This window comes from Centropristis striata, chromosome 4, assembly GCF_030273125.1.
Source record: "Centropristis striata isolate RG_2023a ecotype Rhode Island chromosome 4, C.striata_1.0, whole genome shotgun sequence".
NCBI lineage: Eukaryota > Metazoa > Chordata > Actinopteri > Perciformes > Serranidae > Centropristis > Centropristis striata.
Window position 1 is genome coordinate 37,812,026 of NC_081520.1, and position 20,777 is coordinate 37,832,802.

The 20,777-nt window shown below is 35.0% G+C and overlaps 1 protein-coding gene, 1 long non-coding RNA gene and 2 other non-coding genes across 4 annotated transcripts; 3 read left to right on the top strand and 1 right to left on the bottom strand.

Annotated features, from left to right (window-relative positions):
- The first annotated feature begins 1,705 nt into the window (after nucleotides 1-1,705).
- LOC131969431 (uncharacterized) lies at nucleotides 1,706-4,365 on the top strand. The gene is made up of 6 exons (XR_009394119.1): nucleotides 1,706-1,864; nucleotides 2,244-2,360; nucleotides 2,773-2,844; nucleotides 3,500-3,589; nucleotides 4,122-4,186; nucleotides 4,276-4,365. It is a non-coding gene; the product is annotated as an uncharacterized LOC131969431 (long non-coding RNA).
- Nucleotides 2,882-3,022, top strand: LOC131970884 (small nucleolar RNA SNORA15). The gene has a single exon (XR_009394289.1). It is a non-coding gene; the product is annotated as a small nucleolar RNA SNORA15 (small nucleolar RNA).
- Nucleotides 3,652-3,788, top strand: LOC131970883 (small nucleolar RNA SNORA15). Its single transcript, XR_009394288.1, has one exon. It is a non-coding gene; the product is annotated as a small nucleolar RNA SNORA15 (small nucleolar RNA).
- Nucleotides 4,366-4,441: 76 nt separating the features above from the next.
- LOC131969430 (phosphorylase b kinase gamma catalytic chain, skeletal muscle/heart isoform-like) lies at nucleotides 4,442-20,398 on the bottom strand. Its single transcript, XM_059330426.1, has 11 exons — nucleotides 20,102-20,398; nucleotides 19,169-19,219; nucleotides 18,917-19,062; nucleotides 15,286-15,464; nucleotides 12,664-12,718; nucleotides 12,509-12,574; nucleotides 12,254-12,417; nucleotides 9,640-9,730; nucleotides 8,136-8,289; nucleotides 7,455-7,580; nucleotides 4,442-5,784 (listed from the first exon to the last, which is right to left on the bottom strand). The coding sequence occupies exons 3-11, from the start codon at nucleotides 18,997-18,999 to the stop codon at nucleotides 5,518-5,520; spliced, it is 1,185 nt and encodes a 394-aa protein (XP_059186409.1). The 5' UTR covers nucleotides 19,000-19,062; nucleotides 19,169-19,219; nucleotides 20,102-20,398; the 3' UTR covers nucleotides 4,442-5,517.
- Between the last annotated feature and the right edge of the window lie 379 nt (nucleotides 20,399-20,777).

Consider the following 20,777-nt stretch of genomic DNA (forward strand, 5'->3'; position numbering starts at 1 on the left):
TTTTCTTTTACTGTTTTAGTCTGGGTTTTTTTAATAGAGCTTTATTTATGTCTATTTTAATTTCTATATTTATGTAGCCCTATCTGTTAAATTATCCACTGTATTTTACTTTTTTAGTGTAGTTTTGGTTAGATTTTATAATAATAATAATATTTAATATGTTTATCTATTTATTGTTTTAGTTTATTTATATAATTTAATATGTTTTTACCTCTTGGTACAAGTTGCCACCTCTGGTGTTTACTTTTTAAATTGATGTGATTTAGGATATCTTTTCCTCAGTTCTTGTTTTAAATCACTACTCAATGCTGTTCTTATTAACACTAATGATGATGGGGAGTTGCTGTATCGTGTGAAACACTTAGTTTTACATTTTATTTGTATGAAAAGTGCTATACAAATCATGCTATTGTTTGTTTGATTGATTGATTGATTGATTGATTGATTGATTAATTGATTGATTGATTGATTGATTGATTGATTGATTGATTGATTGGTTGATTGATTTTAAAATGAGGGATTTCAACCCCCATAGTAATCATTTAGTCTTGAGTAAGAAAGCTTTATTGGTTCAAAACCTTCAGTGAATCCAAACAGACTTTATTTGATGGTTGCTCTCTTGACACTGACGATTTCAAATTAATAAATGAATGAATAAATCTCTACACCACAAGACACATACTTTGTTCCCTTGATATGACTCACATAAATTAATCACCAAAAAGGTCACCCTGTTAAAATCATCGCCTAACAAGTTTTGCAGGAAACACAAAAAACTTTTATTAAGTTATTATTGCCCAATTGATGCTTGCCACACCTGTTTGTTTGTTTTAAACTAAATGGAAAAACCAATAAAAAAATTGATTACAAAAAAAAACTTCACCAAAAATGTAACATATGACATTTATTGCTCATTTCACTCAAAAAGGATGTAACAAAGGATGGCTATTGGCATAGTAATAACATTGTGTGTAAAGTATGTAACTTAAGAGAAATAAATTACTTAGGCAGTTTTTTTAACATGCCTTTGTGACACAACCCTTCATCAGGCAGAGAACTACATTTGGTAACTTCAGGTAATATTTCGAGAAAAAAGTTGCAAATTTACTAGATTAAAGTGGCAAATCTACAAGAAAAAAAGTCGCAGATTTAAGAGATTTAAAGTGGCAAATCTGCGCAAAGAATGTAAAAAAAAAACAACTTTTTTTCCCAGATTCACGACCATTAACCCTTAATAGGGCACTCATTGAAATACTTTCAAATTCCAAATTTCAACCCTAGAGAATATTGGAGGATATTACATGCAGCCAGAATGTGTAAAATAAATAAATAAATAAATAAATAAACATACGAAAATAATATTTTGAGAAAAAAGTTTACGAGATTAAAGTGGCAAATCTATAAGAAAAAAAAAACGTAGATTTATTTATTATTTATTATTTATTTTTAAAGTGGCGAATCTGCGTAAGTGCACTGTGTAAGTCTGTGTAAGTATCTCTGTAAGTGCACTTTATATATATATATATATATATATATATATATATATATATATATATATATATATAGCTATATATATATATACATATATCGAAAATCCAACCTAAAAGTAAAGTGCACTGGGCATCTTTTATTCTCCAGGTGTTGCAGTTCCTCTCCGGTCCGGGTGGTGTCAGTAATGCGCACAAAGCTCAAAGTACACGAAGAAGAAGTTTATACTGGACGACGATGCTACATTTATTCCAGTCGGCTAGCTGCTCAGTGACCACCGTGAGTTTTAAAATGTCTCCCTCAGTCGTCCAGCTGTGCTGTACAACGGAACCAAGGTCCAGACGGAACAATACAACTTTAAGGCAACTCAACACAGGTAACCTTTGCTTGCGGTTTTCAGGCTGGATGTCTTTAGTTAACGGTTTTGATTTTAGGTATGTTGGCCTCGGGCAGCATGGGATGCACATGGTGGTGCCCGACAGCGCACCTAGAACTCTGTAGGAAACATTTGTGTAGTCATATTTAACTATTTTCGGTATAATATTACGATACTAACACATATATTCGCATATATTATGATTTATATGGTCCCGAGAATTGTTAAATTGAAGTACTAGGTTTAACACTTGCACAAGGAAGTAATAATAAAAAAAACATCTTGTGTATGTGTTTGTGTATAAAACATATAATATGTACTACATACCCAGGATGATGTTAACATGTCTGCGTACTTCCGTTTTGTGATCATTACATAGTATGTACTGTAGGAGATGGCTTGACCTGACTCAGCATGGAGGAGCTCGCAGCCTGAAGAACACCATGTGGCAGATAAGAGCTGCAGATGTCCTGAATATTACTGATCAACACTGAAGGTGAGCCATATATTTGTTATATATCAAAATCAGTGGTGGAAAAAGTATTCAGATCCCTTACATAAGTACTGATACCACACTGCAGAATTACTCCACTACAAGTAAAAGTCCTGCATTACGTCAGTAAAAGTACAAAAGTATCAGCATCAAAATGTACTTAAAGTATCAAAAGTAAAAGTACTCATTATGCAGAAAACGTAGTGGAGTAAAAAATACAATATTTGCCTCAATGTAGTGGAGTAGAAGTATAAAGTTACATAAAATGGAAATACTCAAGTAAAGTACAGGTACCTCAAAATTGTACTTAAGTACAGTACTTGAATAAAATCTAAGCACTGATTAGCTCAATTACTTATCCAAACTTGCATTAACCAGCGTGTTAACTCAGAAATACCTGTTTCTTCTGTTGCAGAGCTGGTCTTTTCTCTACAGATGCCTCCTCTGAAGTTGATCCACACGTGGCCAAGAGTAGAAACACGGACAGGTAACTTTTGCTTCTTAATAATACTATTTATCTGAATGCATGGCCGAATTCTGTTTTACTCTTGAAATAGTAAATGCAGTCAGACACCATGCTAAATTATTGTTTTCACACACTGACTCAACAACAGGATCAGAGTGCTGATTGTGTGCTTCGTTCTCATGTCAGAGTGAATACAGAAACTTCTCAAATATGTGAAACAATTATTATATCTCAAGGCTGCAACAATTTCCAGGTGCTGGAAATCCTGGAAAACACTAACATTAAGATGCTTTCAAGGTTTGAAAAGTACTTAGATTTTAAATATACTTCAAAAAGTGAACTTAAAAGCAGGTGACACATTTTGAAACATTACTGTATTTCCATAGCTCACAGATCTGTATAATGCTGTCAAGAGATATTTCGGCTTGTTGCGTGTAATTTACCACAGCTGTGAAGTCCTGGAAATGCTCAAATGGACTTTGATAATGTTTGAAAATACTTACTTTGGAAAAGACATACAGATATACATGAGGGTTTTTTTTATTCATTTGAATATTTTATCAAATTGTTGTTCAACACCTTTCAATTACTTGATTGCGTGTGACTACACCAGCTCACCAATGTAAGTCAGCAGAAAGCTCCATCTAATAGCCTGTGTTATAACTTTTTGTTCCAGTATTTGCTGAAATATGTATTTATGGAGAGGACACGCTCGGTGACATGTTTCCCATGACTGACCTCCAGACTGGAGAAAGGCCTGAGGACGGTATGTTTGCACACTGACATGCAGCATCATTAGCATTCTCAGCACTGGGAAATCAAAGTGAGGCATGGCCGAATTCTGTTCCAGCTGGTCAGTGGTGGAAACAGTCAGACACCATGCAAAAGCCTCGTCTCATTCCTGCTAAATGTCTGGATGAGTGTTTCTCTCGGCCTCATCCACCTCTACAGGAATGAGTACAAAAATATACAGCTGGAAATTAAAGATGCTGCTCTGCCAATACTGACCTACAAAACAAAAAGGCAGTAACTACGGAGAGTGCAGAACTGAGAAAAATGACTTTAAAGTTATCCTGTAATCTAGCCGTTTAGTTACTGTACAAACGATTACCATTTTTCTCCAAAACGACACACATTTGAGATAAGATGTTTTGTCACATAACAAAGGATGCCTTGAAAGTCATGAAAATGATAATAACTATTTTTTGACCAAAAATGCAGTTACTGCCTTTTTGCTTTGTAGGGCAGAATAATCCTGCTGGTTATTGTATTGATTTTTTATTGTTTGAATTCTGCAGAGCAACTTGGTGGCTGCCTCTGAAGCAGGAACATGAGAAAAAAATGGTCAACTTTTTCACTCATGGTAAGAACACAACAATGAAAAGTAAAAATAACTAATAAACACATGCTGTGATCTATTTAACACTAAATGCTTTTTTTTTATTCCCACAGCTCCACAAGAGGAAGCAGTGTGAGCAGTACCCTTTGATGACTATTTTATAATAAACTGTAACTGTTTAAAATGTGTCTTGTGTTTTATCCTTATAAATTAGGCTTAAAGTTATACAAAAACACAGAAAAATACAACCCAGATAAAAATTAAAAACAAATGAGACTATTAAATTAAAAGCACATTTTAATAAATAAATCCATTGCATACATTTTAAAGTGCCAAAATATTAAACACTTCCCTTGAAGCTGTTACCAGTAATACATCCTGCATAATGTTCAAACAGCCACACAAATGTATAAGTCCATGCAGTTTCAAGTATGCAGGTTCACTGTTTCATATTCCAGCCTGCTAACTTGTTTTTCTTTATAAGTTTTGCTTTGGCTGCTTAGCTGAGCCTTCACAGTTCTGACAAAAAACAAGTGTAACATAATGCTTCAGGGCATCATTTATACAAATAGTAATTATTTAATTGATTTTATTATTTTAAAACTGAAATCTATATTCTAACCTTGAACCTTGGCAAGTAAAATGCCACGTCAGGTGAGTAAAACTTAACTTACCAGATTGGGCAAAAACTGAGTTTAGTTCCCCTTTTTTCCATTTGCCAAATGGTATTTATAACCCCTAATATATAAAAGTATTTGTATATGGGCAAGTTAAAGCTTACTTGAGGCAAATGGATTTCTTACTCACTTACCTGACTGAGAAAGTGAAACAATAAATTATGAACCATATTTCATACAGTAAAATATAAGGCTGAAATCTTTTGTCTACCTTTTGAAATATGGAGATTGTTACGTAGTGTAGGAAACAATCTGTCTTCTGATAAAAACAATGTCCCCAAATGCTTTAGACGGGCATCAGAGAATAAATCAGTTTTCACAGGATATGTAAGTGAGAATGGCTTCTTTTGACATTAAATATTTTCTCTAAACTTGCATTTGACCAGTAAATCTTTTTTAAATCAACATTTCGGGCAGAAAATGAGTAAAGTGTATGACAGTGGTATTGTTGCAGATGTTTTGCCTCCACACTTGGCAGATCTTGAGGTAAATGAATCCCACTGTAATAAATAAACATGCAGCAGTTCAAAATACATGAGCAACAAATGCTCTGCACGTTAATGACAAACTTAAATTAACCTTTGTTATGTTTTACCAGTTCATTTCCTTTTATACAACAGAGAAGAGTAGCTGAGGAGGAGAGTCTCCAGCAGATGTGTCCTGAGGAACCGGTGCTCGTTACCAGATGTGCTGAATCGGCTCGTCCGCCTCGGCGGTCATCGACAGCAGGATGGCTTTGGGAGTGTTCTCGAAAAGAGCCGCTCTGTTCTGGGTCTGGCCCTTCTTGACCCAGTGGCCGTAGATCTTGAAGGCACACGCGTCAATGAGCTTGCGGATCGGCTTGACGGCGTACGGGTCGCTCTGGATCACATCCTTGGTGACGGGCTTGGCTCGGCGGTAGTTGCAATAGATTCGCATCGTGGCGAGAACAGTCATGCAAATGACCTGAAGGAGGAAATTTGGGAAAAGGTCACAGGCGTGTCAGAGTATTAAGGTTAAATCTAATGTTGTTGGAGGTGTTCATATCCATTGTAGGAGCCTGAATGCAGTTTTTTGTTGTTAAAAGAATAATTGAAGTTCATAAGAAATAATAATAATATTTACAATATGTACATGTTTTGATATTTACAATATATGTGGATAGGTATATTTTTGTTTTGTGAAGACTGTACCTTTAATATGTCACTCTCGCGAGTGTTTGGTAATGGTAACTTGGTAGGTAATGTGATTTGTGGTCAGTCAGGACAAGCAGGGAGTGGAGCCCGATAGTTTTTTGACCTCTCTCTATCTCTCTCCACTACTTTTCTAGTTTCGTGTATGGGATGCGTTTTTCATTTAATTTTGTGACATTTTATATTTTGTATTTTTAAGTTTTACCGGCTGGTCTCTGTGGATTTATTGGATGTGGACACGGGGAAGAGTGGTACGAGCATCAAATTGAGGCTTCACCTACATCCATCACCTTACCTATCAGTGGTGGAATGTAACTAAGTACATTTACTCAAGTACTGCACTTAAGTACAATTTTGAGGCACTTGTACTTTACTTGAGTATTTCCATTTTAAGTAACTTTATATTTCTACTCCACTACATTTTGAGGCAAATATACTTTTTACTACACTACAGTTATCTGCCAGCTTTAGTTACTTTTCAGATCGAGATTTAACATAAAAAAATATGATAAATTTAAAGTGATTCCACTATTTTTTTAACCTCATAAAAGTATATTAAGTAGTTAAAATGAGCCCTATCTTGAGGCCTCAATACAGTTAATTTAATAATATATTCAGAATATATAAAACAATCTGAGTGGGTCCATTCTGCATAAAGAGTACTTTTACTTTTGATACTTTAAGTACATATTGTTGCTGATTCTTTCGTATTTTTACTGAAGTACGTTTTGAATACTATATACACCCATAGTTTACCCACACAGGTGTTTTCACTTATTGTCAGGACTGTGAGTAGACTGTTTGATTAACATCTTTTTTACCCTTCTTTTGATTTTGTTGCACCGCCTTTATCATCCTTAAACACACATATGTTTTGGTGTTGATGCAACTATTTGTTTTCATTCAATTCAGTGCACAATGAAATTAATTTATTTTTTAAATGAAAGTTACTTAAAACTTGTTTTATAATAAACTCTAAAATGCCCAAAATTAAATTAAACACTAATCTAATCTAATCAAGTGATTGAACACAGAAAAATCAATGAATTCTAGAATAATCTTTGAAAAAGATTTAAACTTTAAGCTGCTCCAAGGAGTTTTAAACTGGTTATGAAACAGTCTCAATTTGCTGCAAAAATCAACACAATATTAAATGTTGCTTTAATTCTGTAATAAACTTTGACTATAGCCATAGGACATTTTGGAGTCAGACAGTTTAAGATCATATTGAATATTTTTTTCATGTAGTTTCCAGTTATTGTGTGAGTGCAAAGTTTGAACGGTGTCTTTGCTGTTGTGTTTAAGGACAGTATCTCTAAAATATCATAACAATTAGTTTCTGGTAAGGCCATAAAAAGTCCATGTTTTCCTTTAGTTTGTCTTACAGGCATGGACAGTATTTTATGGCTCTGAGAGTTTAACTGATAACCTTTTATGTCTCACCTTGAACCGCCTGTATGGAGTGAACTGTCGTACTTCGTCCACCACATACTGTGAAAAGAACGAGTGGTTGAGGACGTCTGTAGCCGTGAATCGCTGCTTCGGGTCGACCACCAGCATCCGAGAGATCTGAGAAAACCACAGAAACTTCTTTTAACTCTTCTGTGATCAAAACTGTGCATCAGCTCCATATATTAATTATCATAATACTAAGTATTCGTAAGTTTAAAAAAAAAGAACCAGTAACGCTTTATATTAAGGTCCTTGTAATAACCATCAATTAATAAGTAATAAGGCATTGTTCTCGCTTTAGATCCCTTTAGCTGCAAAAAGCATAGTTAACTGTTAACAAGTGCATTGTTAACTTATAATAGATGAGCAATAAAGTATATTTTAATATCAATAGGAAAACAAAATATGAATAAAGGCATGGCAAAGACATAATGGGTGGGTTATGGGTGTTTGTAATGCTATTATGAAGAATTATAAGATACTCATGAGGCTATTATACATCTCTTATAGCCTGCTATTAGCTGTATTATAATGTCATTATTAACACTTATATAGGCTTATAAACACACAGTAATGTTAATAAGCATCTTGTAAGGACTTACAAGGGCCTTTTACTTGTTAATGAATGGTTATTACAAGGACCTTAATATAAAGCATTACCAAAGAACCTACCAAATCTTTAACAGTGTCCGATCGGTCCTCCCACTCTGGAGACGAGAAGTCGTATTTCCCAGATAAGATCATACGCAGCATCAGCATCTGTTTCCGGTGCCAAAAGGGCGGGGAGCCTGCGAGCAGCGTGTACATGATCACCCCTGAACTCCATCTGTATGCATAAACCAGGAGAAAATCAAGATTACACAGTCTGTTAACAGCACTGCAAGAAACTTGTATTTTTTGGCCTAAAACAGTGATTTAAGTTGGTAAAACTTGGAAATATAAATTATGAGTTGTTGTTACTATATCTTTAAGTTGGGGTTCACAACAAGGGACAATAGTTCTACTAACTCTTATTTTTTTTGTTGTGAAATGCAGGAAAGCGGTGAAATTCGGTCATTAGCAAAAGCTAGCGGCTAACTGATGCTAGTGGCTAACTGATGCTAGCGGCGCTGCTTGTTACAGCTACAAGAGTAGCCATTAGCGTATCAAAGCTAACTCAAGATTGTGGTCGCAATATTAGCTGACAAGTTATTACAATGTAAATTATAAGTTAGTGCAACTTCCATTTGAGTTGACAAAATTCAGAATTCAGAGTTAAGCAAACTCAAAAACAAAACTTAAAATATTTAGTTTAATTGTCGAACTTAAAATTTTATCGAAGTTTGTTGCCTTGAAATTTTGAGTTCACCCAACTTTTCGTTTTTTGCAGTGAGTGTGTACATTTATTTTCCTGATAATAAGCTCAAAGTGTGAGTTTGTATATTGTACATAAACATACAAATAAACTGCACAATAGATTCACATCGGTGCAGAATTTGTACATTGCTCATTATTAATTTGTTAATATTTGTAAAAACTTTATTATATATTTTAAGTTTATGTATCTGACTGACATTATTATAACTTTTCTCCATGTTGTGTGTTTTAATGTCTTTGCACACCAGTTGTGGAAAGTAACTACATTTACTCAAGTACTGTACTAAAGTAGAATTTTGAGACACTTGTACTTTACTTGAGTATTTCTGCTATTTCTATGTTATGTAACTTTATACTTCTACTGCACTACATTTTGAGCCAAATATTGTACTTTTTACTCCACTACATTAAGCTGACAGCTTTAGTTACTTTTCAGATTGAGATTTAACATAAAAAACATGATAAATTTAATGATTGTGAAAAAATGTTTTAACTAAACCTCATAACAGTACATTAAGTAGTTCAAATTAGCCCAAACCTTACAAAATTAAAATGCTGCTTATATAAATCAGCATCAATAATAATAATCCAATATTATATTTAGAGTATGTCTAACAATAACAATAGCGAGTATTGGTAACGCTTTATAATAAGGCCCTTAATAACCATTAATTAACAAGTAATAAGGCATTGTTCTCGCTTTAGATCCGGTAGTTGCAAAAAGCATAGTTAATTTATAGTTAACTTATAATAGATGAGCAATAAACTTTTACTTAAGTAAAGGATTGGAATACTTTTTACACCACTGCTGCACACTCACATGTCCACAGCAGTGGCGTATCCTGCATGTCCTCCATCCATGGAGCACTCGATGATCTCAGGAGCGAGGTAACCCGGGGTCCCACACACTTCTGCATCACAGAACAAAAGTACTTCTATGAGTGCACTGTAATCTGATGTGTATGGGCTGAAGGAGTAGAAGTTATATGTTATAATGTTATAGCCATGTTCGCTCTCATCAAAAGCACCAGACTCCATTGACAAACACAGTAATTTGAGTTAGTTTGTTCATATTGTTGTGTGACTTTGGTGTCGTAAAGAGTTAGTTCAGGTTCACTAAAGTCACACAATAAAACTAACTAACTAACCACTCAAGGCAGCAGCAGACCAGAAACTATTGTGCTGTGTGAAGTTAAATTTACTGTTTTTGTGAATGGAGTCTGGTGGCTTTGAAGAGAGCATACAGTCATGGAAAAACTATTAGACCACCCTGTTCTCTTCAATTTCTTGTTCATTTCAGCTGATATCTAGCCATTTTCCATGGTTTTCTTGATAATGATTGTGGTTATTATCAAGAAAACCATGGAAACAGGCTAGATATCAACTCTTAAATTAAACACTTATGAGCTATTATTGTTGTTATCATTTTATTTGTCCAAACAAATGTACCTTTACTTGTACCAGGCATTAATTAATTAATGAACAAGAAATTGAAGAAAACAAGTGTGGTCTAATATTGTTTTCCATGACTGTATATAACACCTACAGTTTCATTACAAAACATTACATTACATGATTTTTAACTGACACTTTTGTCCAAAGCGACTTACAATAAGTTTCCTATTGTAAGAGCTGTGAAAATATTCTTAATATAGCATACACTTTAACCAGCCTTTTTTTAGGTGGCTAAAATAAATTTAGCTGCTGCCTGTGGGCCTCCTGACTATAAATACACTGAATATGGATAAGTAAGTAAATAAAGTTGGAATAGTTTTCAGACACAATCCTCTGTTGATTGTTGTTTTATTTACATTGTTATATGTTTGGAAGAGATTGATTTGTAAAGTTTGGAGAAGATATACACTTTATCTGTCAATAATAAAATAACATCTTCACAATCATTTCATCGAAAGAGGTAAAAAATATTTTATTCCAACTTTATGAGCAACCCTGTATATTTTATAACATCTATAACACCACCTACCTACACCTGAGAAAAATGTATTTAAAATCATTCACCTTTTAAAAATTAATTTTACTGAAATACAGGTGCATCTCAATACATTAAAATATCAGTTTCCAGTAGTTTAAGTCAAATATCCCCAACCAAGTACTGAGTGCATATAGATCAACATACTTTCCTGAGGCCAACATTTCCATATTAAACATACTTTTTTAAAATTGTTCTTTTGTAAAATCAAAAAATGTTTGAGACACTGAATTTTAGGTCTTCATTAAATGTAAGCCATAATCATTATAATTAGAATAAATTAAATAAATTAAGACATGAAATGTTTCATTCTGTGTGTAATGGATCTATATAATGTGTTATTTCCACTTTTTGAATTGAATTATGTGACGATGCACAGTTCCATTAGACGTTTGACTTGCCAGTTCCCACTGCTGAAGATCTGATGCTTTCTGAGAAGTCTTTTTTTAAAGGTCAGTGTGCTGTGAGTGTCTGGGAACACAGTAAATAGATCTGCGTGTCCTGTTGCATCTTAACCTTTGTAAGAGCAGCTAAGAGAGATGGGAGCATGTTGTGCAACCAGACCCAGATTCTCCACGGACCACCGGCAGCTGCTGTAACTGCACATAGTAACTTTATTAGAGCAGGACTCTTACAGTATGCCCTCAGCTCAATATACACCGGCTGGAATTTCCACAGTGATTTATATTGTTAACTGCTCTAAATGTGTGACATAAAATTGTCACTTTGACGTAAATTCATTCAGCTATTATATAAGATTGTTGGTAACGCTTTATATTAAGGTCCTTGTAATAACCATTAATTAACAAGTAATAAGGCCCTTGTAAGTCCTTACAAGATGCTTATTAACATTATTGTGTGTTTATAAGCTTATATAAGTGTTAATAATAGCATTACAAACACCCATGACCCACCCATTATGTCTTTGCCATGCCTTTATTAATCTTATTTTGTTTGCTTATTGATATTAAAATATACTTTATTGCTCATCTATTATAAGTTAACTATAAGTTAACTATGCTTTTTGCAACTACCGGAGCTAAAGCGAGAACAATGCCTTATGAACTGTGTGTTCATGCTGTTTGTTTGTTGTTTTTTTTCCTGTGCGACTATGCATGTATGTCTGGGTGTGTTTATGTGTTTGTCTAAACTGGGTATTTTGAATTGTACATATTTTTCTTTTTATATTTATATTTTTATAGACTCTTAAATGTTGAATGAATTTCGTTGTGCATGTGACAATGACAAATAAAGACCTATTCTATTCTATTCTATTCTATCTATTCTATTATTACTTGTTAATTAATGGTTATTAAGGACCTTATTATAAAGCGTTACCAATACTTTTTATATTTGTACTTGTTCATATTGTAAATTGTAAATACTTTGTTTTGTTTTTACCAGATTGTTTAATGGTTTGGTTTCCATTCAAGCTTTCACAAACCTTTGAGCTTCTGTCCCTGCTGAACTTGAACAGCGAAGCCAAAGTCTGTGAGTTTAATGTTCATCTCATCGTCTAAAAGGATGTTCTCAGGCTTCAGGTCTCTGTGGACGATGTTCTGGTCGTGGAGAAACTTGACCACCTCCATCAGAGGACGCATGATGTTCCTAAAACCAACACACACCAAACTCTTAAGGATAATTCCTCGCTTTTGAATGGTAAATAGTTAAAATAAGGATATAACACACTCTTACTGACCTGGTTTCCTTTTCACTCAGAGTAACTTTCTCTGTGAGGAAGTCAAAAAGTTCCCCCCTCTTCATCCTGCGGGGAAGAAAATAAAACATTTGAATATTCACTGCTTTGCTTGAATTTCTACCCCAGTCATGTAAAACTTGAGATTTGACACTTACAGGTCAAAAACCAGGAAGAAGAAAGCGTTGGACTCATAGCAGTCCTTGAGCTGTACTGCAGAGGAGAGAGACATTTTAAGGGAGATCAGCGTCAATTGAAGACAAAAACACTGATCGTTGATTACCAAAAGGGAGCAAAAGCCAACGCTGACAACAACTGACCTTTAGAGTGCCAGACAAGCTTTTCTGCCTTTTTATGAGTTCATTCCTGTTTTTAAGCAGCTACACAGAGTTTTAGCCGGTTGTTAAACAGTGTTGATTCAATACTGATACGACCTACATAACGTTAGCCTCATAGTCATATTTGAACATTTTCGGGAAACAAGAAAAAACACAATTTTTAGTAAGCCCATTGGTATTTTTAATTGATATTGTAACAGTAAGTTCAAATAGAAGTGTGAACAAGTTTGCATAAAAAATTAAACACATCGATTTCATAACAGATAAAAGTGACTTAGGCAAAATATGCCCTGACTAAGGCAATTTTTCTCTTACATATAAATAATGTAGTTTGGTTTGTATGTAGCAGCAAACATGCCTAAGTCTAGTAGATGACTAAGGCAGAAAGTGATTTTGGACTGGATAGGTTGAGAACATAGGCAATAAGGCAGAAAGATGCAGCAGTGGTAGGAGAGTAAAGTTAGGCAGATATCACAATTTGCCCAAAAAATGACTTAGGCAATTATGCTATGAGGCTAATGATAATCAAAGGAGAGCATCAGTGAGAAAATTTACTATTTTTTACTGCCAATGCCTGGTACGATTCCCCACGAAAACAGACAAAACTATTTAAAGCACGAAGACCAGAAGAGCCTTTGTTTACATTTTTCCAGGTAAAACTGATCCTGAATAGCAATCATCCTCCTTGACAGGTAGATAATGTCGATTTTTATTTATGAAAAAAAATCTGTGAGACGTGGTGCTGCATCAATATATGAATTTACGTTGGTGAAGTGTTAATCTTACATTGCCACAGTTAGATTACTTCATTTCTGAAACAGCTGGGAAAAAAAGAAAAATAACCCCAACTGAATCGACTTGATGCATCCAATTTTTTTATTTATTTATTTATTTATTTTTGTGAGCACAAAGGGCATCCTGTATTTATTAGGGCCCGAGCAGGCAACGACCTGCGAGGTCCCTATTGTATTTCGAATGATTATTTATTTTTATTATTTTTTTTATTTTTCTTCTTCCCAAATGATCGCATTTTTCACTGCCTGAACATACCCCAAAAGTCATGAAACTTTAAATATAAGTCACACATGGTGAAAAATTTTATAATCTATTGTCATCCTGAATTTCCACCACTAGGTGGCGCTGTAATAAAGGAAAGCGCGTTTAGGCTAATAACTCCCACATACTTTATCGCACATTCAAAAAACTTATATCCACGCGTTCACTGAGTTGTGCTGAATCTCGTGATATAAGCCACTCCCATTTTCGCCTAGAGTTTTTTTTCGCAAATTCGCAAAAAGTCGCAAACCTACTTTTTCGAACTCCTCCTAGGCAATTTCATCGTTTTGCACCAAACTTTGCACACAGCATCTACGGACCCTCATGACAAAAAGTTATTAAAAGAATTTTGATTACCCAAAGAATACTCAAGTTATTAAATAACAACTTCCTGCAGGTGGCGCTACTATCAAGACAAAACACAAAGTGTTGCATATCTCCACATTGGTGTGTCTGAATGACATGAGACTCAGGTTGCTACTTCCCCATGAGCCCCTGAGGCTCGCTGCAAAATTTTGGCCGATTACCACTAGGTGGCGCTCTTTAAATTGAAGTATTTTATATCTCCAAATCGGTTGGTTGGATTAACACCAAACTTGGTATACTTATTGTCAATGCTCTCCTGAGGATAACCTTTGAAGGTTTTATTGATCGGCCCCTAGGTGGCGCTCTGGCGGCAGTTTAATTTAATAAGTGCCACTGTGCCCAGACCATAAGACTTAAGGCAATGAAATTCATAGGGGTGGTATAGACTGGCCCCTGTAACGCACACACCCCGACGGCAGCATGCCCCGACACGCGTGTACTGCGAGGGCCCGTTCAGTACTGCGCGCAGTCCTAGTTTATCTATTGTTATCATTACTATTATTCATTTTAATATTCTCTTTTGCCTCCTTCTATATTACTATATATTTTGTATTGTCTTTACTTCTCTTTTTATTTATGTACCTATTTATCTTCACCTACTATTTATTTATTTTTTTATTTTCTCTCCCTCTTTGTTCTTGGGGGTTGTCTTTTTTTCCAGTTCTTCGTTATAAAGTGCCAGTTTTTAAAAAAAAATGTGGATAATAGCTGTGGAATAACTTTGTATCTTGTATTAATGCTTATATAATCTCCAATAAAAAATATAAAAAAGGGAGAAAAAAATTAAAAGAAAAAATTATATTAAAAATCAGTTGCGTCTTTCTTTAATTTGTTTCCAAAATAAATGAAGATCAAGATCTTTATGATACAAGGCAGTGGTGTCCATGGAAGCATTACCACTTTTGTCCACAGGAGGCGCCAAAACCAACACAAACATGAAAGTTACTTATAGCTGCTTTAATAAAGCTGCTGATGCACACAGTTTTGAATAAAATGAATCAGAGGAATGGACGTGCTTACTGATGTGATCCTGTCCACAGACTTTCTTCAAGATGTCGATCTCCTTCACCGTGGCCTCTCTGATCTCCTCGATCTCCTGCGGGGTCGTCTTGTCCGAGGGAGTGATATCGATGATCTTCACAGCGTACTCCTGAGACGTCCGCTTGTTGATGCAGCGACGCACCACACTGCTCACTCCCCTGTGTGAGGAAGAGGAAACATTTGTTATCTACTGTGCTTCGTCAGTTTTTTTTTGGAGGTTTCTATTTGTCCAGCTGGGCTCAAAGGAGACATGTTTGTGTGCTTTGGTCAGGAATTTCAGGAATTAACTGAAGATTTCTGTGACAAATGTTGGATGTGAAGTGTTTTTACATGTTCATCCTATATAGTACACTGTAAAAAAAGATAAACAATAGCTACTCAATAAAATTAAGGCAACGGATTGCACGTAATATTATTAATTAAATCTAACTTTGTTGCATGCTGAGTTAATAACAACTTAACAGGAAGTGCCTGTCAATTAAAAACGGACTAATTCTATTGTGTTGGATTCATTCAAAATTGATTTAGAATTACATACACATAAAGGTGATATTTAATGTGATCAAAATAAGTAGATTCTATCTCAAACATTTTATGTTAAAGTTTCTTAAACAACTGCCTCAAAATCAAGGACGCATTTATATTTGATACATTTGATCAAATATATTAAATAAAATGAAATGACTGCTGAATAATTTATTACAGTGTACTCCTTTTTTTTTACTCATAAAATCCAGCTTAGAGGATCATTCAGACAACACTAGCCTGACTCTCTGTCCCCTGTTAGTGTTTAGCTGGTTAGATGTGAAGAGTACTACAGCAGCTGAGCACATTCTCCAAATCCAGTGACCTCATGACCCGCATGTGAGAAAGGAAGTGGAATTACGCAACACAACGCATGCCATCCAATCAAGGGCAGCTCCCAACACTAAACCTTTGTCCAAAAACACGCTGAAGTTAATGAATACAGCCTCGTCGAATGCTGTGAGCTTTACGTAACAGCACCACCGTCTGACAGATGGAGAGGACTGACAATGAGACAAAGCTCTGCATGGCACTGCTGACATTCCCCAGGGACTTCTGGGAAACTTCGGGGAAACCATTTGGCTTGTTTTTGTACTGTCAACACCAACAATGTCTCGGTCTAATAAACATTATCAACATGTTGAGCCTGTACATCTTCCGCCGCAGGCTCAAGACCTATCTCTTCCAACAATGACTCGGTTAAGTCATGGTCACCTAACATATATATATATATATATATATAATATATATATATACATACATATACATATTATTATATATATATATATATATTATATATACATATTGGGTTGTGCTGTCCAATAAAGAACCTGGGAAATTTTGTAAATTTCTAGACCACAAATTTAAAGGTATACTATGCAGGATGTATACTGCCCTTAATTTTTTTTAACTAGGCAGCCAAATGGGTTACAGGTAGGTAAGTGATGCAACACTTATTTCTACATGTATTGATGATGTCATTTTTACGCTAAAAAATCAAGATGATTTATCAAACTTTGACCCCAAAAAATGTAGTTACTGCATTCTGGTTTTGCATTGCTGTAAAAGGTTCTAATAGTATTGCACAAACACAGTGCAGTAACTACAATATTGTTTTAAAAGTGTTTAACAATTCTATTCAAAGATTTGTGTATTTTAGACTTAATATTATAAAGTAAGGTTATATTTTAGTCTAAATAACATTTTGTCACTTTTTTTAACTTAATTACTATCTAGATAATAATTTCCCTATCAAATAAACGTATAATTTCTATTATTACTGTCTTCACTATTCAACACAATGAAGAAATACAAGGCTACACTGTATCACAGTATTATTTCTCTGAAATAAAGCAAAATTGAAATCTAAAACATTGTCACAAGATAATACAGACATCAGTGAGTTCATTTTTAGTTATAACTCAATTTCAACCAAAAATGTAGTTACTGCAGTTATGCTTGGTAGGGCAGTACAACACCAGCACAATCTGAACATTCTTGCATATAATCTGCAGTCTGCACATTCTCCACTAAATTTGCACAAAGTTGTATAAAGTATATTAATATTATTGTATATTTTGTATATTGTTCAATGTCTTTTCTTAGATTGTTTTTTTATCTTATCTTAAAAATTGTGTGATATTTTGCGGCTGTATCAAAGAAATTTCCCCATTGTGGGATTAATAAAGTCAAATCTAATCTAATCTAATCTAATCTAATCTAATCTAATCTAATCTAATCTAGTATAGATAATCCTGATCAAGCATCACTTATGACCTACTAGAACTGTGTGGCGTCCTCTGCCTGTATTTCCTATTTTCTGTCCATTTTGCTGAGTTTGAGACTTTTCATGTGTCAATCTTTGGGCACGAAGTTACAAAAATAGCAAATACAGCCTTTGGAAAAATGCAAATGAAGCGAGTTGAAATTCAAGTGGACAAAGCTTGTTCCAAAACAAGAGTGGATATGGGGTTTGCTTTCACTTTAATTGGGCCGGGTCTGACTCACCAGATGAGTGTTAAACCTGCCAGTGGCGGGTTATTTCAGACAGAACTCTCCTCCCTTTCTGCTTAGTTCATTATCTATTTTACAGGGGCACTGTGGCTGCAGCCAGACCTTTCACCACAGCTGGCAGTGCTGTGAGACAGGCCTGTCTGCATGAGAGTGAATGTAACGTAGTTCCTGAATGTAACTGGCACACTGCACAGCTGTCATCACACAGACCGTTATTTGAACCTTGGAGCAAACTTCTGTCTGATTAAAGAAGATAGATAAAAACTGGCTTTTCACAGCAGCTATTGCAGGGTAAACACAAGTGTAATTGATCAAATGGATTATGTACTGTTCTATTTAATGTAAGTCAGCATGCATGTGTGATCTCACAATGATATCATCTGTGTTTACATGTCAAAATGGCTGCTGTTAAAGGGGCCTATGACCTTTACAAGTACTGGTACAGAGGTGGATTTTGTTACCTCGAGGAGGGGCGAGGCTAGCCGTTTGCCCTCATTTCCAGCCTTTATGCTAAGCTAAGCTAACCACAACTGGTTGTAGCATCATATTTAAAGTAAATATACACTCCTGAACAAAATCTTAAGACCATTGGTAAAACATAACCAGGTTGTAAGTAGAACTTCGAAATGCAAAACGAATAAACAGGAGCTTTTGATCCGCTGATGAACAGCCTGTTTGAGTTTAAATGCTAAATGTTTTCAATAAATTGCCTAATCTATTTTTTTAATGTCTTGCTCCTGTTTATTCGCGAAATGCAATTACTTGTAATATTTCCCCTGATCTTATGATTTTGTTCAGGAGTGTATCAGAGTGGAATCGATTTTCTCATCAAACAAAGATCCAGTTAATCCAGTTAATTTAATGAACTCCTCCTTCAGTATGAAGCTGGATTCTTCTTATCAAAGATTACAAATAACTTCTGAATGTGACCAATTCGAAGAAACCGTGATTTTTCTTGCTTTTGTCCATTAGCTTACAAGAAAATAGAAGCAAAGATTAGATGACTGTCATGGCCCTGACCCTGAGATTGGGAACTCCTGCTGCAGGCTAATTTAAGACTTTATAAACATACCTCCCCAGAATCTCCTTGGACTCATACTTGTCGTAGAACTCCTGGGCTCCCACCCAGTCAGGGACCTCCTCCTCTTTGGTCATGATGAAGCTTGTTCAGCACAGAAGCTGCACAGATTCTCTCCTCTCACAGCTCACAGCAGGTCGCTGACACAAAGAGATTGTATTCTCAATGACACAGGAGACAATTTAGTAGGAGGAGTGCTACATTATTACATATTATGTTATTTAATAATCATTGCTGATATCTTACTGTATAAGCAGCACTGTAATGTTGTAGCAGGTCAGCGTGAAGCTCGTTTAACTACTGCATTGAAATAATTAGTTGGTTAATCAGCTGGTCAATTCACAGAAAATGAATCAGCAACTTTTTGGATAATGCATTAATTGTTTCATTCATATATGATGCAGAAATGGCAAATATTAGCATGATGCAATTTATAAATGTCACTTTGGGCTGAGATTGTGTGTCTGTGTGTGTGTATATATATATATAGTATAGTAATAGTAATATATAAGTATAGTATACACATTGAACATGTGTAGTGGAGTAGAAAAGTACAATATTTTACAATGAACTGTGGTGGAGTAGACATTTAGAGGAGCATTTATATAGAAACACTTGATACAAGTGTCTCCAAACTGTAACTGAATAAATGTATTTAGTTTATACTCCGAAATGTGACTTTGTTATATTTCACCCACTGACAGGACATTTACTTCACCTGTGAGAGGTTATAATGCTGTGGCTGATCGATGTATATAAACAATGTCATATTTCTTCATTTCTTTTTTAAACCATTTCAAATGGCAGAGATCGGATTGGTCTAAATATTCAAAAATTATCAAAAATCGTGAGTTAATGAAAATGAACTTCTTAGGACAGATAGAGTGTTTCAAGGCGTATTTTTTTTTAAAATTTAAACGCAGTTACTAACCCCTTGCACTGTTTATGTAACATCACAGTAAGATGTTTAAAATGTCTGCTCATTGTAACTGATATAAACAGCGAACAATCTGTGATTTGGGTCCAGACATAGTATCATAGCCGACATATCACAGGCTGCAGACTAATATGTCCCAGTGTGTGAACTAGATCTCCTCTTATCCTCTGGTACTATTTGACCTTTAGCGGGCTCCAGTAATAAAGTCATACATTAAAGAAAAAAACAACAACAACACTCACCGTGTCCGGTGCCGGTCAATCCCTGTTATAGATCCATCATGATCAGCCAGAGGACGGACAAAGAGCTGCAGTCACACGGTGCCGGGGCTGTCGCGGTGTCTCGGTGGGGTCGCTGCCATTACAGAGGGTGAGCTTTAATGTCAGATGCCAAAAATAAATTGTTGCTTCCACAGCAGCAGCACACTCTGAAGGCATGTCCCCACAAAAAACAGATCCATGAAATAACACCCTGCTCAGTCTCACTGTGAGACACTCAGAGACACTCAGAGACAGAGGGCTGTCCTACATTACCAACATTCACCTGCAACTGGTTGGATTTGCAGATAATGGAGTGACATGACAGCTTAGATGCAAAAATAGAAATGTTTCTTGGAATGTCCAGTCTAATATATATATATATATATATAATTTAGCCAGGAAGGTCCAACTGAGACACAAGATCTGTTAAACTAATATATATATATAATATATAATATATATATATTATATATAAGTATATATATACTTTAACTTATATGTGCAATATTCTCTATGCAATGGTCAATATCCAACTGCTGTCTTATACTGTTCTTAAGTTTTTTTTGTATTTTGTTTTAATAGTTTGGTAATGCTTTATATTAAGGTCCTTGTAATAACCATTAATTAACAAGTAATAAGGCCCTTGTAAGTCCTTACA